The 26091-nt window shown below is 42.2% G+C and overlaps 1 protein-coding gene across 1 annotated transcript in view; it reads left to right on the top strand.

Annotated features, from left to right (window-relative positions):
* The window catches only part of IMPG2 (interphotoreceptor matrix proteoglycan 2), a 78910-nt gene extending 53209 nt beyond the window's left edge, over positions 1-25701 (top strand). Inside the window, exons 17-20 of the mRNA XM_059822282.1 lie at positions 192-380; positions 568-766; positions 1652-1731; positions 25161-25701. Coding sequence (XP_059678265.1) covers positions 192-380; positions 568-766; positions 1652-1731; positions 25161-25701 — 1009 coding nt within the window. The remainder of the gene's footprint in view (positions 1-191; positions 381-567; positions 767-1651; positions 1732-25160) is intronic.
* The last annotated feature ends 390 nt before the right edge of the window (positions 25702-26091 follow it).

Consider the following 26091-nt stretch of genomic DNA (forward strand, 5'->3'; position numbering starts at 1 on the left):
AAACCATTCTATGATTCTACACCAAAAAGACTGTTCACAATAATAATAATAGAAGGCGGCTGGTGCTTGAACATGCAAAGGTATTTATGGAGGTGACTTAACTGAAGGCACATCATAACAGGAAGTTAAATACATTTACATTAACCAAAGCTTTTGCTGGTATTTAATTTCCCCATGTTTCTTTGTTGCAGGTGTCGTGTGGGAGAGAACTGGTGGTACAGAGGGGAGCACTGTGAAGAATACGTGTCTGAGCCACTGGTTGTGGGTATTGCGATTGCTTCTGTGGCAGGATTCCTTCTTGTGGCATCTGCTGTCATCTTCTTCTTGGCCAGGACCCTTCGAGACCAGTACACAAAGAGTGACACTGAGGACTCACAGGGGTAAGTGACACCATCTAATATTTTAATATCCATCTGCTACAATAAGGATAATTCTGTTGTAAATCTCGTATCACACAGTTGACAAGCAACAGGATGTACAGGCGCCTCCAAATGCCAGGCTTCCTTAATCAATCTGCTGCCCTTCCAGGCTGCAGAGAAGCTCACAGTTTGTTTATTGCTCCCCCAGGCAGGGTGACAGCCTCTCGTCCATTGAGAATGCAGTTAAATACAACCCCATGTATGAAAGTGATACGACTGGCTACAGCCATTATTACCGGAGATACCCTCAGCTAACGTCCTACAGTTCTACCAGTGCAGAGACATCCACAGACTACAGCAGTGAAGAGATCAGGCACATTTATGAAAACAGTGAGCTTACTAAGGAGGTAAATGGCCTTGTTGTCATAGTGGCATGGAAAAGATCATGTGAACAGTAAGCTTATTCCACACTTGTAACCTGAGAGCTATGCCCAGTCTTTCCCCGGTGTCTATGCTCTAGATAAATAGTTGCAGCAGCCAGAGTTGCAACTTGTTTAAGAGAAGAGAGAAAGGATTTCTTTCCCTGCTTGTTATTAGGTAAAGAGAAAGAAATGGGTGTGTTCTGACCGACAATGAATTTCACATGATAAAGGAGCTGACTGCTTAAGTAACTTCATGGGAGCTGGGGAGGTTTGCTGCTGTATTGCTCGACCCAGCCTTTAGCTTTTAATGCCAACTGCCTTATATAAGAGTAGTTATGCAGTGAAAACCTGGCGCATCCAGGCCTTTTTACAGATTTTTTTTTTTCTTTTTTTTTAAAGTTTAGGTCTTTCTATAACCTGCAAGTTAGATCACATCGATCTCCTTTCTTCCCGTATACACAGCATCTAGGGTTTACTCTAGAAGGCTAAAGAGAAGGGATTTTCATCCAGGAACTAACCACAAATCCTTAAATCAACTGTGAGAGGTGTGAATCTAGCCTGCAGCCGGGGTTGTAGGCAAAGTATCTATGAAAGAAAAATGGTTTTGTTAAAGCCTGTTGAAATGCCACACTCTATCCACATGCTGGTTTTGATTTTAAAAGGAAAGTATTACTGGACTCCAATGAAGTGCTTCACTTAAAAAAAAAAAAAGCATAAAGAAGAATTTTAGTATGAGAGACCCCAATTTCAAGCTCTACTCCTTGAAATAGCAAAGCATAAGAGTTTTATTTTCCAAAACCCAGAAATCAGTTATTTCACTAGTATTTTGATTTCTGTTATGTACTTACAATTGTGTTTCTTGTATTCTAGGAAATTCAGGACAGAATTCGAATTATAGAGCTCTACGCTAAAGACCGTCAGTTTGCAGAGTTTGTTAGGCAGCATCAAATGTGAGTGAAATGTCTCGTCTGGATGGATAACTCCTTTGATGTTTTTTCATGTGGCCTTTACAACATTACTGTATTTTTCATATGAAGGGTCTAGAAATGCTGGGACGCTGGGAGGTTAAGATTTCAACATTATTTCTGAAGAGGTTCAACCCTTTTAAAGTACTTAAAATAATCAGTGTTAAAAGTAGATAGCCCCAGAAGGTACGTTAAAAGCAGCGAAGAGGAATCCCACAGTTAACGGGTGTCAGAGAAGCACTAACATCAATTTACATCCTTAAAAGCACAGGTGGAACCTTCTTAACTCTTCTAGCATAGTTACTATTGCCTGGTGTTCTATTTAAAATAGAAATTTTAAAAGCATGTTCGTTTATCTTGAATTCTCAAGGCTTGGCAACTAACCAAAACCCAATAGATCACTAGTACAAACCTGTCTGAGATGGTGGGCACCTACCACAATAGAAAGCTCGTATTTCCAAACAATTAACCAAGCTAAGCTGTGTGCTTTGGTGAAAGTTAACCATGAAAAAGGCCATCAATGAATTAATTATTAGCATACACACTCCTATGAACTGTACTCTCACTGTAGCAAGCAGCAAATTACAGCTAGCTGGGTTAGTTTGAAAGATACTGTAGTACAATTCCTTGGAATCCTACTAAAAATAGCTACAGTAGCAAAAATCTTGTGTTCCAAGATCATAGACCATACTTTTTTTTCTTTAATTGAAAATAACAGCAGTTCACATTTTTCCATGTCAGTTGTTCATTCTTTCATCTTGAAGAGGATCAGCGTCTAAATTTTCCACAGCTGGAAAGTAGTAAGAGCTGCCTTATATAAGCCTCGAATCCAATGTTTGAAAGATACTAACTTAATCATTGCTTCTCTGTTTTTCATTTCAGGAAGCTGCTTTAAGAAAAAAGACATCGGTAGAATGCATGTGGGAGATAAAGACTACCTTGTTGCCATAGCAACAGGCTCAGATGTAACTGTAAAGTTACTTATAGTCTTAACATTGCATGGATGGATACAGATGTTTTCTAAATGAATGGCTAAAATGTACAGATGTCTGTTTATCTCAATTACTTCTGGCTTTTCTGTGTAAAGTGACATTTTTAAGAGGTGATCAGAAGTGGCAGAGGTTATGAAAGTTCATTTTTCTTTAACTCTGAAATGCACAGTGAAAGTTTGTATATCAAGGCAAAAAATCTCCTCGGGTAAGAGAAGGTACATGCACGACCAAAATAAAATGCACATTTAAAATCCCTGTCTGGCATTTACGCCCTCAGTGGAGGCTACTGTAGCGATTTCACAGGTATAAAGACCTAGTGGAAAGAAACACTTGGTTTGCAGGCGAATGATTTGTAGGGGAGAACTATTGTGCTAGAATGCTGTTAGCATTATTTTAAAGCATCCCCATTAATAAACACAAACATGACCTCACTGGAAAAATTATTCTTTTGTACAGATGCCTGATGTACACTATGTCACCTGGCATTAGCAAAACAGAACATAGTGGTGAGCCTGCAGGCCTCCGAAGGGCTCTCCCCAACAATAAGCATTACCACTGCCTGTCAGTGGCCCCACCGGGTGCCTCGGCAAGGCGGGGCAGCACTCGTGCAGTGCAGTACAGTGTTTTTTACAGCCAGGATGGCTGGCACTGCCGCTGGTCCTGGCAGACACACAAGCCGGGGCACAGAAGGGCTTCTGTCATACAAAGGTTCTGTGAAGCTTCAGTGACTAATATTGACTGTTTTGTATGTAGACAATTTGTTTGATATTTTGTAAGTTAAGACGCATTGTTTGTTTGTTGTGTATCTCCCTACCAGCTTATTTTCATAATGGATTTATTGTTGAAATAGGAAGATGAATAGTTCAGGGATGAAATACTACAGTGGCATCTGTGCCCATCCTTTTTAAAAATATATTTAGTGTTTACTCGATGTTAAATTCAGCCAACTAATACCTGAATTTTCTTTACTGAACTGGGCAATAGCCTGCCATGAGCTCTGTTTCAAAATCAGGCTGTGGTACTTAGGTAAGTGCATGCTTATTTGGTAGATGGCAGCACTTTCCTATGGGGAAGGGAAAAAATCAGATTATTCTTGGCTTAGTGGAAGTCTGTGTAGAATTCCTTAAACAGAAGAAGTCAGCCTGATGCATTTTAAAGTAGCTGCATTGAGATGGGGACCTCCGAGGTACAGAAACAGAGCTTTATCTTCAAGTTATGAAGAGGGTTCTGGCTACATGTTAAGGTGTGTTGGGGCTCTATTCAGTCATCACTTGGTGTCTCTTGTTTAAGGCATTAACATGGCTGTCAGGGTTAGGGCACTAATAGTCTCACATTAGCTTCTGCTAACAAACAAGGCCAAGTTATTTGTTATTTCTACAAAGTCTGTAGTTCTTGGCCCACATGTGCCAACAGCCAGCTGATACTTTTTATAGTTAAGTGATAGTGAGAATTACTTACTTGTCTATAGGCAGCTTAGCTAAACAAGTGAATATTTCAATGCAGTTCTTCTACATGCTCTGGAGAACCTCACTGGATCACTTGCGTAGTATCTTCCTGCCTTGAGTGGCAGGGAATGGGTATCGGAGCCACACGCCTGTCAAAGAAATGCTTGCGTAAAGCACTGTAAGCCCAAATAACACAAGACAGCAGGAAGCAATATGGTGACCAGGTGTTAATGACCCACCATTCTGCTGGGTGACCCAAGGGCTCTCGGAGTTTGAGGCATAGCCCACTCCCTCCTGGCCCCGCAGCAGCACAGCTGAGCCATCCTGTAACACCAGGGCCTGGGATCACGGTAACTGTACAGCGTAAAGAAGTTCTGGGCTCAGGGTAGGCATCACTTGTGACATGTTTCTGTGCAGCCGGGCTACCAGCCCTGGGAGCCAGCTTCAGTGCTGCTCCTGCTAAGCGCAGCAGTGGGTGATGCCTGGGATCAGGCATGTTTTAAAGGTGTTCTAGTATTTGTTGTGCACAAGCTGAGGAAAGTCTTGGTTACGCTGAGTATGAGGTATTTCAGTGTATATACAGTGAATCTTTTCTGTGTGTGTGTGTATACATATGAACATAATGGTCTCTTACTTTTCACTACAATAAAAAATTATTTCCAAAATATTTTTTCTATAAAATTAATGTAAAGACTAGGAGTTTGATATGAAGAGAGACGGTATCTTAGCCATGATGATTTGTGCATGTAGGATGAGAAAGTTTGTTGGGTTTTTTTTTTGTTTTTTTTTTTTTTTAAATGGAGTTGGTTAAGCTGTTAAACTCCTTTGCTACCAAACAAAAGTGTCAAATGTAGCTTATTATCACTTGCAAGGTTATATTCTGAAAATTCACTCTGGAAAGCACATAATTGAACGCTTTGCTTTCAGTTAAGCTCTTTGCCCGTTTTGAAGATATTTCAGCTCTAATCAAAGAGCTGAAACATGTTGTTACTTAGGTGATCTTGAAGTCTTAAAAACAAACACCCCCCCCTTCAAAACTCTTCATCTAAACTGTTTGATGATGCATCTTACAACACGCCAAGAAGGACTTAATGAACTTACTTTCTCTGATACTTTCCCAATCTAAGGCAAAGACAAAGAACTCTGAATATCCTAACAAAAAAAAAAAGAAACCAAACCAAACCCAAACCAGGTCTGTGTACAAATCTACCAGTACTTGTTATCTGTTAACATGCAGTTTTTCACTTGCTAAAAGTAAGAAGTGCAGCTTTGAATGACTTGGCTTGATTTAAGAACACGCACAAAAGCAGTTATCATTTACTGAAAACTGACAGGTCTATCAGCTTCTGTGGCCCCCCTCAAGGCTTGAAACACAGATAAAAACGAGGCCCTGGGTGACGCTGCCAGCTGCCCCTTTAACAGAGACAGACAGCAACCCATTCTGGACCACAGTACCATGTATTGCAAAGCCCACTGGGTGTAATTTCTGCCTATACTATTTTTGGGGTCCCTCAAGGCCTTCCCTGTTACACCTCAAGGCACAAATCTACAGTGGTAGAATTCTACCATGGCTGGAAAGTCAAACAGAGAACAAGCATTCAGAGCTGCAAGACTGACAGCATTTCAGGAACCGTGTGCAAAAATACTCACCAACACCAATTTATCTGTCTATCTGGAAGTGCTATAGGAGAGACACAGACTGACTTTGTACCGCATATGAAATGTGTCAGGGCATTGTTACTATTTAAACATTATTAGAAAGCACACAGCAATTTCACAGCACTTTGTTTACTTGAAGGGTACTATAACACCAGCAGCATTTGTGTCTTACCTTTCCACTACTTGATCCCACTGGGGAACAGACGGTTTATGTTCTACATAATGTCCATCCATTTGCTTTGGTTTCTCAACTGAAAAAAAAAAATAAGCCAAAGCTATTTCTGGGCCAGGAAAGGGAATTTTTACATTTGTCAGGCCAAGTGGGGAAGTTTTGGTTTTGCCACATTCAACACTAGTCAGCTCTCCTACTCCAGATTATTGATGACCCCTGCCCAGGAATTTTAGTTGAGTTCCTGTCGTCTTGGATTCTTGCCCATGCTGCCTCTCACCCTCCTTTCTGGGTCACCCACTGCTCTTCGCAGTGGGAAACGCACTCACAGCAGTCACCTCTGCTTGGAGGATGACAGCAGGTTGCAGGACTACAATGACAGCTTGGCTGAGGTGCTGCAGCTGTTCAGAAGGAGCCAGCTGAACACCACCTCAAAACCTGTGCTTTTAGTTCCCCTGTGTTTCTAATTCAACACAAAACCAGATTTTTGACTCTTTCTTACTTGTTTCAGGATGAAAAATACCCTCAGTACTGGAATGTTGTGGGATGCATGCCAATTTATTTTTTTAAATCAATTCTACCATCAGCAAATCTAAGGACTATGTTTATGTATTAAATATATAAGTAAGTTGGAGTAAACCATACTTAAAGCCTGACCTTTTATAAGGGCACCTCCCCCCCACCAGCTCTCATACAACCAAAACAACAAAAAAATACTATCTGTCTTAAATCATCGGAGGTTGAAATGTTATTCAAAAGTCTCATATTAAACACAAATCGGCGTTGGTGTTAACTGGAGTTGCAATTGCGTCTCCACAGCTGATTACCAGATGGGGAAACTATGCCTTTCTGGAAAGGCTGACGTAGCTTGAACAGAAATGAAAGCAGGAGCAATCATGGATACGGCCATTCATCAAAACTTTATGCAGTAATGCGGGCATGTGGCTGGATAAAAGAGGGCAAGGGAAGAGGCAGCCTCTCAGCGGTGAGTGTATGAGCAACCCGCAGAGTAAAAGAAAGACCTCCATCTACTCATGGGAGACAGCTACAAGGAAATGCACTCAGCTCCACCTAAATAGGATTACACAGTGATTAAATGATCTCTCATCGAATAAAGGCAGGAGGATGCACAGCACTCCTAGCAGGAGCGCAGGGCTCAAGGCTCCTAGCATGACCTACAGGTAACTGCTGGCTGCGCTTCACTGTTCACAGCTCCAGTCATCTGCTCAGTAAGGGAGTGTCTGTTCTTCCCGTCCCTGTTTTCAGATGGGAAGATCAGAGCGTTTTGATCCACAAAAATGCTTTATACAGTTCTCCAGTAAGCCAGAGACCGCTGCACAGCTTTTTTTTTTTTTTTCCATCTTGTTATTTAAAAGTTTTGATTAAAAAAACCAAGCCAAGACAACCAACAACAAAAAAATAATGAAAAACCTTCCCATGCTTATTTTTTTTAGGGTTTGATTTCTACCTGCTCCCCTTTAGGCATGGCTGGAGACCCACGGCCATGATAGGAAGGCAGTGTGGTTCTACAGATCTCCTCCGCAAGGAGTTCTCGCTTTGCCCTTCTCCCCACCACACCAGTATTTATAACGTCAGCTCATGTGTACCTGCTTTAAAAACATCAAACCAACCAGCCAACCCCACACTGAAATATCCTCCTAAGGCTTGCGGTGAACATGACTGGGAGCCTCATAGATGCAGAGATTGACCTCTCAATCAAATCTTTTGCATTATGCATATAGGTCCTAATGGGACATGTCACGTCTAATGCAACACTGAATACACCAAGCTAACAGCAAGCAGAACCAGTGGGTAGATGACTTAAGAGCAAGGCTGACGGTAAGTGTTTTGGGGCTCTCTCTCAGCACACCACATGACTCCACTGACATTTTTCAAAGGCAAAGCACTTACCTGCCAAGAAAAAAGGAAACAGAAGCTGCTGGTAGGACACTCAAAGCAGAGGACCAGTCCACAGTTTGCAGACAGCATAAGCCAGTCTCCAAAAAAGGATCTTTTAGCCTGGAAAGAAGGAAGAAAGCCATGTTAGGGGCAACAAAGTAAACGAGCAGGTTACTATTTTTAGGCTTTTCTTTTTTCTATGTAAGGAAGAGGAGAAATATCCCACAATCACTATGGTTTGATATACACTCAAGTCAATAAGCTGCTCCCGGCTAAGTATCCTTAATATTGCTTTGCAGAGGAGGGCAGAACTCTTGACTGTTCTGCCCAGTCAGGCCCTCTGCAACCTGCACCTGCCACATCCAGCGATAAGCAGGGAGGAAGGATTAACTACAGCATATGTATCTAGCAGAGGACATATTAACTGGAAAATTTTACCTCTGAAATACTAGTGAGGGATGTGCGTGACCGAGTATAGCTGAGGTTCTGCAGCTCCCCTGGTCAGTACCCATTAGAGAACCGTCTTTTATCAAGTACCCTCAGCTGTCTGTGAACAAGCTTGTAAACCATCAACCGTTCCTCTCCAGATGGAGCATTGCAAAGTGTTCCACGTCATGACATAAAACCCTGATTAGCTGTGTTGACCAGTATGTTCCATAAACATGTAACAAAACTTCCCACTGTTTAATTATTTGTGTGCAAAAAGCAGATGATTTTATAACATGAAAAACTTGAGCTGGCAGATCATGGGGAAAAAAACCCCAAGAAAACCCAGCAAAAACAGGAGAGCGATTCAGCCCTGTAATATAGAAAACCAAAGAAAGATGTGAATTCTTCAACCCTCATGTGAACCCCTCATGAACTTTTTTAAAACCAGCTCTAGTTAACGAAGCTTCTTGCAGTACAATGTCAAAATGGTCATGCACAGTCCTCGGTCTGCTCTGGGAAATGGGAAACCTCAAATCTAGCCAAGATCAAGCAGCAAATGGAGGATGCATCCAGGGACCAAATTTGAAACCCAAAAGTATTTATCCAGTTTTAAATGTCAGACCATGCAAAAACCCACATGCGATTCATTCTGAAAAAACAGACTTGGTACAGTAAAATACAATTACTTACTTACTCTTTGATGGGATTTTCTAAGATCATCAGCTGTCTCACACAGTTACTTGATCATTTCAGGACTTCTGCTGATCTACACCATGCTTGCTTCAAAAGCCTGTGACTTTGAGCTTTCTTCCCTCCCCTCTAGTTAGTGGAAACAGTATCAAAGGGCTTCAGCTTAGAAGGGCCTAATTAGAACTTGGTGCAAACTAAGGAAGTGTTCAATCCAGCCCACTAGCAATACTAACTGCTCTACATCTGTGTCAACTGGATCTCACTTCAGGATGCTTTTTGGAGCGGGAAGAAGGGGCAAAAGAAGGGGTGAAAAGCAGACAAAAGACAAAGCTTGGCTACAGTCTGGGTCAGCAAGTCAGAAACAAAAGTCTAAGTGAAACTGTAGCCTTAGGCACACTGCAACGGAAAGCAAGCAGTCCCGTCCACCTCTGGTTTTAAAGGCTCTTACTGAGGGCAGGACAAAGGGCAGATTTGTTGTCACAACTGGAGTGAAAGGAGCAGAATTCCTTGAGCTTTGAAGGAAGCCTGGAGGGACACTTCCACTGCGGGACACGAGGCACTCTACGAAATACTCATTTCAACTTTGTGTCTGTTTGGTATGTGCACTGCAACATCTGCTCTCTTTTTCCACACACAGAGCATGGTAAAACCAGAGTTAAAAATCTAACCTCTGAAATGAACTATGAAATGAACTAGAGCCAAGGCAAAGAATACCTTCAAAATGGGGGAGGAAGGGCTGAGGGGAAGAGCACTCGAGTTTCTTACTAGTGCCAAAACCCACAATTTGAAATCTCTCTACCTTTCCACATTTTTCCACCAACATATAAAGAAAAAAATTGAAACAGTGTTTGCAAAACGTAGGGTGTCCTTCCTTAACTTCCCAAACTAACTTTTCTATTTTTATTATCCCTTATCCATAATTACTGCATACGCAGACCCCTACATCTTCCAGATACCACTCCGACTCTAAACTTCCTTTATTCAGAGGCTGAGAACAGAATGTCCTCCTATCAATCCAGTCATGCCTTCATTTTCAATCTTTCTGTAATAAAATACTGCACGAGCTTTTTCCAAAGCAGGTGTAGTGGGTTTTGTTTTGTTTTAAAAATCAAAACGCAGCAGAGGATCTCACTAAGATACAGGACTATTTTACTGATAGCTATTTAAGATGCCAGATATATAAAGCCCTTCTCCAATCCTTCATTCCAATTGAAGCGCATGGCTCACAGTCTGCACCTCTATACCTGCTGATGTGTGGCAGAGATACTATACTTTCTCCACTTTTTATGGTACCAAAAGGTGACCAAATAGCCATGTCTGAAGTCCCATTCTCCACCCCAAGAAGCGAGGAGAGATGTATCAGCCTACACTAGTTACAAGGTTTTTGGTTGACTCCAACTGACTAAATCTCATTTGCAGCTGCCTTCAAAATACCGTATGGACATACGTGGTTCTCCCGAGCATCAGCAAGAAAGCCAAAAGCAATCACAGCCTGCCAAGCAACTGTCAGCTCATTAAAGCTGCCATATAATATGCAGACCACAAACAGTCAACATCATACTAAAAGAGAAGACTATTAGCCTAGCTTGGATTCAGGCCAACGGTCTACGGGTAAAGATCCTGCGCAGGGTAGCACAGACTGAAGTTCAGCGTAGGTTAATTTGTCTTCGTGGGTGAGCTATTCTACATGGACTATGAGGCCACTCGGGCTGCTTCCAGCACTGAGCTAGTCTGTGCACGGCAAAGCGGGCTCCAGGCCTGTAGCAGGGGAGCACAGAGGACAACACAAGTGATGGCTTGATCAGTGCTGATCCACTGCCTTGATCAGCAGCAGAGCTCTGGAAAACCAGGCTGGCGGCAGCAACTGCTGGAGCGGCTGGCAATTGCTGGCCTGGAAAGGATTGTCCCACAGGGGCAGCAAGCATCCCCCTCTTCATCGCACCCATGTTGACAGCGAGTGTCCTCTCAGCAAGACCCCTGTCCATGCCTTCCCATGAGTATGGGGGCCAAGCCTGCTCCCCCAGTGATTACAGGGCAGTTCAGTTTGGCGGAGAAGTGGTGCGCTAGCTTTGTTGGGTGCTACGTATTTGTGGGTACTTGCTCCTGTCATACTCGGAGCGCTGTGCTGGGTTCTTCAAACAGGGCAGGCTGGAAGGGTGCTGGGCACTGCTCACTGTCAACGAGGGTAACACTGAAACAGCAGCTGCAACTCTGACATTTTCCAGTGTCTCCTGAGCAGACAGAACCACAAAGACAGAAGTGTTCTCCGCTTTCAGGGGTCTGAGGACAGCTCTCCTCATAGCTTACAATAGAGACTGGTTCCATGACTGACTGCTCTGCAGAAGACGTTAACTACAGGTAAAGTCTTTGCTTCTTAAAGGAAGACTGAATAAATGCAGTCCTATTCAAAGTGTCAGCATAAGCTTTGACATTTTTCTTGCTTTTAATTATTTCTTTAAATCACACCGGAATGCTTAAGCCTATCGCTTTTAATAAGCAACTTGTCAACTCAGATATTGACACATTTCTGAAAAACCTGCTGCAGGCTGTTTCTGAAGATTAAAAGCTTCTGGTTCTGTTTTATACATAAATGGTATTTACTGACATGCTTTTATAATAGAAAACATTCCTCAGAAGACAGAGCTGTTCAGTCAAACAGCCTTAATTCAAGCACTTCTATTTTGCACCTACCAGTGCAATATTTCTACTGAAGCAGAAACTGTTTCAGTGGTGATGCAGTCAAGTTAAACATATTTCCTCATTACGGTAAAATTAAACATGCTTCAGTCCCATTCTAGAGACAGTGTGTTGCAATCAAGGTGCCTTCTGTGGAACATCTGCTGGCTGACCATCCCCCTCTGGACACTTACCAGCCTGAAGAACATCCAGCCATTGAATCCCTAAGCGTGTCCTACCAGCTCCAGAGGTGATCACAGGCCAGTCTTGAAATCTTGTGGTCTAGGTAAAGTCCTTCAACATGGATCTTTTCCTTAGCATCTCTCTCCAAAACTGCCACCCACCCACCCAATCACCAAGGTCCAATCTTTAATATCCTCCCTGTATCTGGGAGCCCTGCTCCCAGAGCCTCAGAACAGTCTCATCCCACTCTGGTAGATCCTTGCCAGCAGTGACAATAAGCACTGGCCATTGTTCACAACCAAACATTTTTTGTAGTAATAATTACGTATTATCCACGAGAACACATATCACTTCCCAAGTTATCACACTTATTTGCAGTTTGCCTCTCTGCTGAGGCTGCCAGTGACAGTCCATATCCACTGGAGACTGCAATGAGTCAACAAACTAATTTCACGTAAGCCCCCAACTCACTATCCAGGGCAATTAATTTTCTAGTTGGCACTGAATCTCAGGAACACTCTCATAAAAAGAACACAAACCCAAATACTCTAAGTTACACTTTGTCTGAACATTGTCCACATAAATAAGCACAGATGTTAATGAAAGAAAGATGTCAACACTAAAAGGTGTTGAAAATTATTTTAGGAATAACGAATGCTTCGGGGATTAACGGTACCATATGGTACCTTTCACCTCCAACTTACTAGTACAAATCCAGCTACAGCAGCATGGATAAAAACATTTACCATCTGCTGACTTACAAACACCTGTTTATTTTCCATAAAGTAGTATCACACACACACAAAATCCACAATCATAACTGGAATTCTCAGTGGCTTTCTCAGTAGAGAGATCGAATACTCTTCTCTCCCCCTGTACAACTAGTCTATCTACGTGAGAAGCGAGGACAGCTGAATGCCAAACACTACTACCACCCACTATCAGAAATTAAAATATGATCTACCACGTTTACAGCAACAGCCTTTTACAGGGAACAGGAAGATTTACAGCTTTCAAACTGAAATCCCATCTGTAGCAGGTGTAACAATATTCTCCCTCCCTACAAGCTTTATCTTGATTGTATTCTTAGACCATCACTGCTATGACAGCACTACTATAAAATATTTCACACTTAGCAGCCCTCATATCAGCCTTAACAAGAAAGCCTGAAGTAATCAGCACCCATACCTCAGTGAGTTCATTTGAACATTACCCTTTTTTATTCAAGAGTACTGTCCAAGTTTGAGTTACCCGGTTTGTTTATAAATTTGCTCTCCCATGCTCCAATTTCTCCCTGTGAGTTAGAAAGACAAGTATTTTTATTATTATTATTGTATGAAACACGCAAGCAGTTACTATTGGTTTTAAACTTAATAGCAACAGGTACATAAATATCTTCTGAGTCTCCTCTTCTCAATTTATATGGAAATCACTTTTTGTATAGCAGAATTTACTGGCTGTTTAATACATCTTATCTTTGTTAGTGGCATATGGGAGCTTCTCTGAATAACTCGAGACTGGAATAGTCAGAAGATAATTTGTTTGCCTTCTTTAAAGCTCTATTTTTATCCTGAAGCAAGTAGAGTTTTTTTGGCTAAGGCTGAATGCAGCTACTCTCACATCACGTAATGACCAGGAGCACAAATCACATCAGAGAAATCTCTTAAGTTTCCTTGGCAAATCTGCACCTGCTGTTTTGTAGCCTCTTAATCAAAAAAACCCAGTAAGTATTCTTATTTCATTACCCCAAGTACACTTTGAACACTACAGATCAAAGGCATGGTAATGCAGACCAGAGACTTTCTATTATTCCTCCTTTGACTGCTTTATCAGTATGATTAACACACATCAAGTAAGACAAAGCTAGAAATAACTAAGAGAGATTTGTTAAACCAAAGATCTGCCAGAAACATCATCCTACAAATCATATTTTGTCTCTTCATACTCCAGTCAGACTAGCTCCCTGGTCTGACCAACTGCGTCTGGATGTGCTGTCTGGCAGGGCTCCCCCGGGAAAATTCTAATGCATCTGCTAGACTTTTCCAGCTATCTTTGAGCTCTTATCCTTACTTTGCCAAATACACACATACTAAAATACAGCATCAGCGACTACTAAGTCGCTAAATATTCAGGGCCAAAAGTGGCCCCGTACAACAGAGAAGAGTTTGCATTATTTCAAAATGACCAAGCTCCAGGCCCTAGTTTAAACACAATGTGCACCTAGGTCTCTGGAACAACTTCTCTGTTCACTTCCAGTTCTTGCATGCTATCGATTATACAGCTGCTGAATTAATGCGTGAATTAATGCACAAAGTTTCAAGGGGTGCTCTCCCCAAAACTAAGTGCAATGCATAAACAGTTACTCAAGAATTTCAAAAGGACCAGAAAGTGCAGAGGCGCAGATGCTGTCATGTCACTCACTGCCCGTTAGAAAGGTTTAACCCATTTTAGGATTTGCTTGGCACTTATCCATTTAAGATTTTAATCCACAGCCTTTGTCCTTCAGATTCTTCTACGTATTCGTGGCACAGACAGAAGGCAAGACTGCTTAATTTGAGCCTTCCTTGTCGGTCCTGACAAGTTTCCTGTCTCTTGTCAAAATGAATGGCTTCTCTTTGTCAGCTGGTGCACTACTCCAGCATGCCTTCCAGGAGAACAAAAAAAAAAAAAAAAAGCCAGCCATTTGACACATGTTTAAATGCAATTACAAGCTGGCTGAAACTAATCAGACTCCTGAAAAAGACAAACACACAAATTCTGCTTTGAAAGGGACCACAAAACATGACCACAAGCTTGCACTGCTCTAACAAAAGGTAAACCAGGAGCTACGGGAGGTATCAGGGACTCTGTGTCATCCCCACAAAACCAGCGCAAACCAGAGTGCAGTGGCATTTGCAAGGCAGACCAGGTGGCTTATTGGAGGCTGTGTAAAACCAGAGCAAAGCTCCCAAGAGGTTTGGTAACCCATCCATTTCACATGAAGGGCACAGTCTAAGCTACCAGTGCCTTCCCACAATTTCCAGCTCCTCTGGGACCGTGCTTCCCAAAAAGCGTTCAGTATCAGCCACCCTGGAAACTTTGGGTAACACAGGTGCAATTGCAGAGGCTGCTAAATCTACCTAAAAGTGCTACTTTGCACTTTCTCCCTGTGCTCACCGGGGCAGTTCTGCTACCAGTGTGTCACGGCTAAGGGTTACACAGCTATGTGATCAGCTGAAGCAGGGAACCCAAGCCAGCAAAAAATCCAAGCCCTAACAAGCATTTTAGCTATATCGTTATCAAATGGCTGCCCATCTGGCTCCACTGGTGCCAATGCTGGCAAGGGGGCAAGGAATGCTTTCTGAGGACAAGGGATGGTGGGACTTCTCTTTTTGGCAGCTATCTACATGTTTAAGGTGCAGTTTCATGATCAGCATAAGCCACAGTGGGTGCTTGGTACCTGACCGGCAGATCACACAGACAACTTTCTGTACGAACGTTACTACTATTTGCTCATTTGCTTCGTCAGTATTTTACAATATTCTCCTCCAGCCCTCTAAGTGGGATTCCCGCCAATACCTCGAACTATCAGAATATACGAAGGAAAACAATCAGAATCCTAAATCCAGCGTTTTCCTTTTCTGCAGAGAGAAGGGAAAGCGCAAGGGAGAAAAATACTTTCACACACACATGTTCACTTACAGTTTGAGGCTGGGATGTCTTTCTTCTTAGTTATTGAGGACAAAGTCTGAAGGACTGCAAAATCTTTTCATTCATTAACAACTCAAAAATATGGATGAAAATGTGCCTAGACTTTACATGTCCAGTTAACCCTTTTAGCTCAGTCTCCAGGTCGGGAGGAGGGAATAAATAAAATAAAACCTCAAATGCAGGGTTTTTTTGTTTTTTAAATGACACACAGCTACCAACCAACCAACTGCAGACTGCAGTGCTATTAGATGTACCAGAAAACCCTCACAGAAAAAAGGCGTGTGGGCTAATAGCATATTCTCTATTTCTTGTTTGTCATTTTCCCTGCCCCAGTTTCTCTTTTAGTTTCTGATTCTTTGCTCTCTACTTTAATTTTCTAGCTGCATTTCTTAACAGTATGAGTATAATCTTTCATTTTCTCCCTTCAGAAAGTGGGACTTGAATGAGTCTTGCACACTGAATGGCACCTGACGTCGTTTTCTCATGCCCCATCTCAGGTGTCTTGACTTTAAACACTACTTTGTGTCCCCTTATGTCCAGTTGTCTTTCCTTGATCACACTGTTACACCCTAAGTTCAACAGCATAAGCTAATTATTGAAAAGAAGGACTGAAAGGTGGTCAGCTTACTAATTATCTGTAATAAGAGAAGCTGTCTGAAACTGGAGGCATCTCCATCTTGCATATGAAGGCATTTACCAAGATTCAGTGACCTGATGGTGAACTTAGAAAAACTGGACAACAAATGAGAACCAGTTTTCCTGTGTTTAATCACACAGTGCTTCTGGAGGGATTGCTCAGATCCTGGATTCACTCCCACTTAAAGTCTTCAAACCCAGATGCTCTTCCCCCCAGCTTTCTAAAAGGGACACCTGAATTTAACTTTCAAGAGAAAAATGTGATGGCCACTCTTGAAGGCATCTGACAGCAGCTTTTGGCACGAGCACGTGTACTTCATCCTTGTCCTCATTTGCACCTCTGATGCAGCTGACCACACAAAACTAACATACTGCTTTAGCCTTCACCATCTGTCCTCACCCGCTTTTGGCAGTTCTGCCTTATGTTCTTTACATGACTACCATGATACAGATGAGCCTCAGGGTACAGAAACACTTACATGAAACTGGGTTTACCAGGCATAAACACCAGGGTTTACCAGGCATAAAAATCAGGACATCCGTATAATACGTGTACAAAAGCATAACTTTGCACACACACAACAGCTATTCTAGCCAGCAAGTTGGCACCGTCATGTTCTCTGAAACAGAGATGAAAACAAGAACCAAAGGGGACAAAGCTACTGAAAGTTAATGCACACACACATACACACATTATGCTGCAGGTTTCCCCAGTTGCTCAGATTCTTACTTCTGTTGGGTCCAAAGGGGGCTTCGTCCCTCAAAAATTCTGTCTACTCACATGGCTCAAATACTAATTACACAAACTGTTCACAAAGGAATTAATTGGGTTTTGAGTCATCTTTTAATCAAGTCCTGTATCCTGACTTGAGTTTCGCATCTTTGTTTTCAGATATTCTGTAATGGTTTTAAATACAACATGGACAAAAACAATCTCAGATTCTTCTTCTTAGAGATATCACAGTTGTGACACTGACCACAGCATCTTTCTCCTTCTCTCTCTGTCTCTCCCCTCTCCAGCCTCTGCCTGCTATTTCTTTCCCTGGGGTAGCTACAGAATCTGATATATCTCTTCAGCCTGATCATTTTTTCTATCTGCCCCATAACACTCTTGACTGTGGCAGCTGCCAAAGTCACCATTGGCCTTTCTATACTCACCTCATTTCCTCAGAGCTAGTCAGTGTAGTACTGTTTACTTAGATAGTTACCCTAGCTGGTAGCTTCAGTTACACCTCCTTCACTGATCTGCCACCCTCACAAGCTTTGCAGCTCTATCAGGGCTCATCCTCTGTCTCCAGGAACATATTACCTGCTCTTCCATTTTACTACTTCACTGTACCCCCATGTTGTGCCACCACCCTTTGCTGTCCCATTGTCTACGCTAACCCCAATAGAAAACTCTTGCCCACAACTGCCTGTAGAGATTTTCCTGTCCTCCTTCTAATCAGCTCTTTGTACCACTTTTAATTGCGATGCCCCTCCCCAACCCCACAAACAGACATGTATCCCCAGCAGGAAACCTACCCAACAGACCTATCCAATTAGTGCTACTAACTTAAAAAACCCCACCAATCCAAACTTACCAAAAACTAAGAAAACCACTGAGAAGTTAAGAAAAGGAAATTTAACTTCTTTCTAACAACACAGAGAACTATACCCCATTCCCAGTTATATATAAACATACACACACACAGAGACACACAAACACACCATTCTCATATTCTGAAATTACCTCTGGCCTTGTACATTTGGTTTTCAGAATCGTGTTAAATTTCCTCTCCTTCAGGCCACAGTCCTAGCTCTGTCACACGCTTTCAACTTATGTTAGGCAAGTTACTAAGTTACTAAACATCTGGAAGTCTGGAGCACCTGGTTCCTCTCCACTAGAATCAACAGAAGTACCCAGCTCGCTCAGATTCATGATAGGACAAACAGTTCTGATGTGTATGCCTGTTTCCCAATCTATTAGTTTTGCTTCTCTAATAATTAGACAGGGATAATGTTAGTGCCTCATCTGGGTGCTGAAGAGGGCAATTAAGCACTTGAGGAAGGTTCACACAAAAGTTGTACAAATAAATTTCAGTAAAAGAGCAAACCTCAACAACTCTGACCAACAATAAACATAAAACAAAGCAGAGAAACACCTAATTGTGGAGGATAAATAAAGATGTATGAAAGATCCCGTCGGCTACTAGACATACATTACCTCTCCTTCATGTTACACCTAGAAAATTCTCTGTGTTTGTATTGTTCACCTTCCTAGCACTTCACCTTGTGTCTCATTAACCACAATGTCAGTGTCTAGCAAGCTGTGAAGTGGCATCACTAATAATTGTTGCCTTAAAAACTGCATGCTGAACTACCACCAAAAGAGCTCATTAGAAAGAATAAAGGAGAAAACCTGGCCAAACTTGTCTTTAATTTTAATTTGTTCTTTAAGGACAATCAGAAGAGCAGATGGTTTATCATTGCTGCACAGCTTCTGAGTGAAGAGAGCTGATCCATCTATTTAAGAGTCTTATCTCCTGTCAGCCCTGTGTTCGGGAAATGGCATATTGCAAGGTTTCCCCTCATTACAAGAATGCTTTCCCGACAGGCCTGGAAAAATTTAAGCTTTCCTGTCAGTCAGATGAGCCCCTTTATCCCATTTGGCGACAAACCTTGGATAAAAATAGACTGCCATCTGACTAAGTAACTGTGAGACTGAAAGACACATGCTGGAATGCAACTGATCTGAATATTAGTTAATCAGCTGATGCCTTTCCAGCAACACATTATGGCTGCTGGGAAAGCATCAATAGTGCACTTAAAAAAGAAAACAAAGCCAAATGCTTGCTTTTACTTTTTTTTTTTTTTTTTTTTTTTTGGAGTGGCTATACTATAGCTTCCCTATTTTAAAGAAGGCTTGTTAAATTGAGCCTTCTCCATGCGTTCTGTGTAGAAAGTCTCATGCTATTTTCTTTTTACCATTTGTGCTTCTCTCTCCCCTTTCACTTTTTGCGACAGAAGGGAAAGACAACAGACTCAAAAGCAAGCGTAATTCAGAAGGCCTGAAAGACTTCTACATAAAGACTGTTTGATGTAACACATACCAGTCTGCCAGTTTGGCATATGGGAATAACTATTGTTGGCTTTTAGGAAGGTAATAGGACAAATACGGATCAGTCTTTGTGACAGTAAAATATTTCATGGTACCCTAACAGCATTAAAAGTATTTTGGTTTTATTGACAGAAACTTCTTCTGTCTAAAATAAATTTGAAAAAATAATTCAAATCAACCACTAATACAAGCTAAAAAAAAGTCAATAAAGTAACTGAAGTGAAAAAGACTCCTCCTTTCTGGTCAACATATACTTCCATCAGTTTAGTCTTCTGAATTGGGTAACCTTGAGGAAAGAAGGTAAGTGAGAGCAACTCTGCTGACGAAGTTTGAATCTATTCTATTACTTCAGGCTGAATAAAAATTTGCGGTAGCTCTGAATAACATGACTTTACAACTATCAAATTCTAACAATTTAAAAGCATAATTGCTTGTATATTAATTAATATTATTAATATTATAATTAATGCATGTATACAGAGCATAACTCAGGAAGGTCATGCTTCGCTATCTGAACTCCACGTTTTGGACCACAGAAAAACACTCACCTGCCTTTCCAACACTGCTTCTACTCCTTCACTGTCAAATGTATTTAAGCAGATAACGTACAGCACACCGTTATCTCTGCTGGATTTTCTGGGTTGGTACTTAACTGAGAAATTGAAATATTCTTTCACTCATGCTTCTCCAAGTAATTTACTTCTATACTTCTGTAAGTAATAATTATAATAAAAAGTCTTATATTTTTGAGTGTTGTCGTTATGCCCTAGAAGTGCATTAGACAGGGTACCTGCACTTCAAAGAACCAGCATATTATTTTAGTTAGGAAATACCACAAGTTTGGATGCATCAGGGAAGGAAAAATTCAGGAATTAGTCAATAGCTACTGCCTTAAGGACAGACCACAGACTGGACTGTCACCTCTAGACTGCTACCTCTGAATTACTATGGAAGACTCCACTTCAATGATAACTTTCAAGAAAAAATAAATGCTATATTAGATATGAGAGGAAAAGCCAGTTTCTCAGAGAAATGTGGAGATGGCGTGTTCATTTAATTCATTTATGTAACACGATGATCCACACTGAAGGGAAGAGTGGAAAGAAGAAAGTTCCTAACTTTTACTATCACCCACCCCTAGATTGTCTTGAAGACATGTCATGGTCCTCAACAACAGTATGTGAGCAATTAATTCAACACATCCCCAGAAAACGACCATGTATTTATAGTATCTCAGAGCAAGGTGAATTATAGAGGAAAACATGTCTCTTTCAGTCCTCTACTGAACTCTTTGAGGAGAGAAAGACATCTCCAAGATGTAACTACAATTACTTTAGGGAAAGCTGCCACTTTCTACTCAAACTCCACAACAGAAAAATTCTGACTGGAAATTGCACAGCACTGACTAATCCTTTGAATGCTGCTAGAAGGCAAAGCAAGCTGTTTACCATTTTTGCAACAGAGAAGAGCTAAATTACTTTGCACAACCCATTTGCCACCACGCAGGAAGTTTTGTTTGCTTTTTAAAAACTAACAACAACAACCTTTTGCAAACAAAATGGTAGCAATCAGTTTGATACAAAAATTAAACTTAAATTCTCCCTATTCTGTCTACCCCCCATGTCATTTTATTGGATGATGAATGTTTCAGATCTTGCAGAGGACATGTCCTTAGATCCCAGAGCAGACAGGCAAAGTTCGAACTTACTTCCTTTTAAATATGGTGATTAGTTCTTGGTCCACATATGCATTTTTTTAATCAGGATACCAAAAAAGCACTGTCTTAATCATTTCCTTCCAAGAATCACATTTTGCTACCTGGAAGATGAAAGTCTGTAAAGAGCAAATGTATATATTAAAAAAGGAAGAGATGCTCAGATCACAGCAAAAATGGGAGCTCCCCATTTCTCCAAATGATACTCTAATCTGTTAGAAGGAAGGTCTTTTTAGGATTATTGTAGTATATACTTTCCATTAGCTGGGAGCCTCCTGCTCACCCATATGCTGCTTTTCCTTTTACGTGCAACAAGGACTATTCATCCTAGTTGTGGGGCTGCATGCAGTCAAACTGCATTATTGCATTTGTGCTGACGAGGATCAAATGAACACGTAGGGTCAAAAACACCTGTAGCCACTGAGCTAATTATAGCAGGGGGTGAGCGTGTGTGGGGGAGATGGGAGCTGGCATGCTGGACTTGAACCAGTGATGTGAATAAACCTGCACACGTATAACTTGCAGGGATTTATTGCAATGCAAATGCTGGCATGAGAACTTGAGTCTTAACTGTCTCCTAGCCCAAAAAGATAGGATATGTGAGCTGTTGATTGTAACATGTTCACAGCTTTCAGCAGCATAAGTAAAAAGAGCATGTCCTATTGCTGATATTTCTTCTTTTTTCTTTTAGCACCTATTTTTTTGGTGTGTGCTTTCCAGAACCTATTTTTTTTTGGGGGGTGGGGTGGGGGGGTGGTGGTGCTTCTCATCAGCTCTCAAAGCTGCACTCATCAGTATGCTCTGAGAGGCAGCTGAGAGGAGAGGGAAAGGTGGGTGTCTGATGGCCATACAATTCAGAGAGTTTTATCCTACTCAAGCAAAGCCAAGCTTCTAGTCCAGACTTTCCTCTCAGTTTGAGTGACCATCAGGTAGTGGCTGGACAAAAAGATCTATTACAAAGAACACCTCCCGTAGTCAGCCTGGGTCATTTCGTGATGTGCTACAGATCTGACGCAAGAAACTGAAGTTCAGTAACTTCCATTACGGAATTGCCTAGGCGCCCTAAGTGACATTCTGGCAATGTATAAGCCCCTGATTAAATAACATACAGCTTAGAAAAAAAATAAATCCATTGGTAAACTTGCCATTATTTCACAAGGATCTGTTTGAAGCAAGTAGTACTTGAGATAATGCCTTGCTGACCCATAGATCTGCTTCCCATGATAACTGGAAGGTTTACTTTACTTCCCAAGAAGTTCTACATGTCTGTTGGTCATGTAGGGCCAATACCACCACAGAAGTAGCATTTAGTTCCTACATCATTGCATAGCAGTGCAATCACTGCTCCACAACCTCATTCTGCTTACATTTCTGTTTTTCTCGAAGATTCTGGCAGCCAAATTGTGCTTGTAACTGACACACACACACAAATAATAATAACTAAAAAAAAAAACACACAAAAAAGCCACAACATAAAAAACCCCAAGAAATCTTGCTGTCACATCCCAGTTAAAAGAACAAGAAATCCTAGTATGACAAAGGATTCCATAACACCTTTTTTGTGACCTAAAAGTGACTGCCATCTTTAAGCTTCACCCATTTTTATTGATCCAAGCCATTTTTACAAGTCTCATATTGTATTTTCACATATTCAAGGGTAACAAAAGGATTTCTATTTGCTGGACTATTCACTGTGCCTGTACTGAGCAACAAAGCCCAACGCAGAAACACCTGGGCTGGCCCTTCTGGACAAAGTGGGGTTGTACCATGGCCAGACTGCAGCTCCCACCCAAAAGCAGAGAGAGCACAGAGCTGCACACCAGCAAGCTGTACCACTGGGGCTTACTAAGAGCATGCTGACACAGTGACAGTGCATCCAGCTCCAAACAGGATACAGTCTCCACCTGGGCAGGTACACCATGCCTCCATGGCATGATACACTCTTGCTTACTGGAGTGCCAGGCAAATACAGTGTCTCAGCACTCAAAACCTCTGGCCAAACTCATCAAGTTATCTGTCATACCCACAGCTAAGAGCCTGTAGCAACAAAGCACCAGAAAGAACAGAAGCCTCATGCTTCAGGTCTTAATCCAATCCCAGGATTAGGGATTAAAAGCACAGGCTTTCAGGGCAAAAGCAAACAATCTGTTTTGGTGAGTTAAAACTTCACGTGAAGAACAGACAAACCAAAACTGGTTTTTGTCACCTAAAGATGCTAAAGTACTGGGAAATTTCTTCAGACAGTATCCAGTTGCACACAGGGACTAAGACTTCAGAAATACCTATGTCACAGAGCGTATGGTAAGAAAGGGATGAAGTCCCACTCCTGTCACCTCTGTTAAAGACTCTCACCTCTTTCTGCTCCCTGCAGTTCCAACCTTCAAAAACCTCCCCTCCCTAATATAGGGATGCTACTGTAACTCTCAAAACCACCAGTGTTCTCACTACCTTTTCTCTGCTTCCAAGACTGCTAAGTAGGTTAAAAGCCTTTGCTTCAAATTATTTTCCAGGCTTTATTAACCCAGCTTCCATCTTCTGCAGACTCAAAGCTCTAACATCTCCCACAATAAGACGGAGAGCCTTTCCTTCATACTCATTGAGCTTAATTTTGCCATAGTACTTAAAAAAAAAAAAGTGTTCGGCACACACTTCAGCAAGCAGTATCTTGTTCTCGCTACAAATTTTTGAAGTGCACAAAGTCCAACCAGATGTAGCATGTTTGACAGCCCATAAAACATGTTAACACAAATATGTTCTCCCCATAAAAGAAAGCATCTGCCTTTGCCATCACCTGTTTTCGTCCCTTAAAATTAGCTGATTGACCCATCACTCTCTCACTTTGCCTGCATTCATGAAAATATTCTCTGTGTGTTGGTACAGATGCTACATGGGTCAAGTTTCATTTCTTCTGGTAAAAAAACAACAAACCCCAAAAACCAAAACCTAAACCCAACAAATAGAATATCAGGGAATCCCTGATTTGATTTCACTGAGGTTTTTCAGTGAGTAAGGCTCACCTTAACTGCAAGCTAGTTAAGGACAGTATGTTAGACAACTTGCAAGCACAGATCAAGAAACACTCAAGAAACACATAGCTGTATGAAAGTCAGCTGTGCAGCCTATGTATTTCAAAAGAGATTCAGCCAACATGTAAACAGCACAGGAGTGCAAACCACTGTAACTTTCACATAAGTCAAAAGAAGGACAATGCTGCTTTACCACAGTATTGTCAGACAGATGCAGCACCAGCGCAACATGCTTAGCAGTTTTGACCTAGAAAGTCCTAAATGAACTGTGACTACTCCGGAGACTCCCTCACCCAGCCATGACACTCCTGTGAGTGATATCACTAGAAAATCTCGGGCAGGTAACTCCTGCATTACTCTTTCTAGCCTGATAGCTTAAAACAAGGTCTTTTAAACTTGGTTTTCCTCTCCTAATTTAAGATTAAAAATAAGAAAGGCTGGAGTGATAAGCACTTGGGGATTCTGATATTAATATATGTGTGTATTGTTGCCCGTTGCCCTATTATTGTACCATTGGCTACTGGTCTGCTTCTGGCACAATTTCTGTTCCAATTACTGCTTGCCTTCTCATCATGTTCTATATGGAGCAGTGTCACAAGGCTATCAGGTAAAAAATTGTTTGTTAGAACAAATGCATACCTGGCAGCCATGCAAAAACCATCTACCTTCTAGTTTATCTGGACCTCTCTATTCATTTGTGGATACACCAGTCACATCCAACACTGGAACCTTTTCTAAGTTACCTCTGCTACATCTGTGACTGTGCTCTTTCCGATTCTGCTATAAAATGGGAGAAACACCTTTGATTTGAACTAGGAATAGAATCACAGAGTATCTCAGGTTGGAAGGGACCCATTAGGATCATCGAGTCCAACTCCCTCCTCCTCACAGGACTACCTAAAACTAAACCATATGACTAAGAGCGTCGTCCAGATGCTCCTTGAACTCTGCCAGGCTTGATGCCATGACCACTTCCCTGGGGAGCTGTTCCAGTGACCGACCACCCTCTCAGTGAGGAACCTTTTCCTCATGTCCGATCCAGTCTGTGTGCTGGAGACACTTAAGTACATACCTCATTACTGCTGCTTCGATTATCTTTGAAACAGAAACATTATGCACACAAAGCTGAGGCAACAGCGTGGTGTCTCGGAATCAGAGACACAGACACAGGTGTGCCTGGACATGGCCAAGCCTGAACCAAAGCTGTGGTCTCCTGTAGTCTCAGCCTGCCAGCCGCAACAGTGCCAGGCAGGAACAGTCCCCACCGAGGGCAGGTGGCAGGAGCCAAGCAGCTGCCACCTCCCACAGCCGAGCAATGGAGCAGGTGGCCCACGGGGAAACCCCAGCCCGGGGGCTCAGGCCCGGCTGGACCGAGCCCCGAGCAGCCGGGCCTGCCCTGGGGCCGAGCCCGCCGGAAGCGCCCTGCAGGGCCACGCTCCGGCCGCCGGAGGGCGGCAGAGGCTCAGGCGCGGCGGGCCGGGCTGGGCGCGGCTCCGGCCGGAGGCGCCCGCGGGGCTCCCGACCCGCTGCCGCGGGGCTGCTCCGCGCCCCGTCCCGCTCCCCTCCGGCCCGGGGCTACGACCCGCCCGCTCAGCCGTCCTGGTCCCGCGGCACAGGCCAGGGAAGGTACGCAATGGAGGCAGCTAGGGAGCTCGACGTTCTGGGTCGCAGGGCTGAACAACCGTTTCCAATGAAAAGTACCCTATCTACTGCATTATATAAATAATACTAGCAATACCTACACATTAACTATATATTAAAACACCTTTTAATAAATATTTGCACATAATTATATAAAACTAGTATATATTTAATAATTTCCTATGAAATAATCATAGGAGTCAACCCACTGAACGCCCTATCCCACCTGTTAACCAGCAATATCATCTGCTCCAGAACAAAGTTTTTCTCTAGGAGACTCTTTTGGCACCAAGTCTTTCACGGCACTAAACTCCAGAGGTTATCTGAACTTGGTAAAAAGTAAATTGATGTGCAGCCTGCTACTTCTGTTGGACTAAAAGTCTTTGCAACTGCATA

Source organism: Gavia stellata, chromosome 1, assembly GCF_030936135.1.
Source record: "Gavia stellata isolate bGavSte3 chromosome 1, bGavSte3.hap2, whole genome shotgun sequence".
Classification (NCBI taxonomy): domain Eukaryota; kingdom Metazoa; phylum Chordata; class Aves; order Gaviiformes; family Gaviidae; genus Gavia; species Gavia stellata.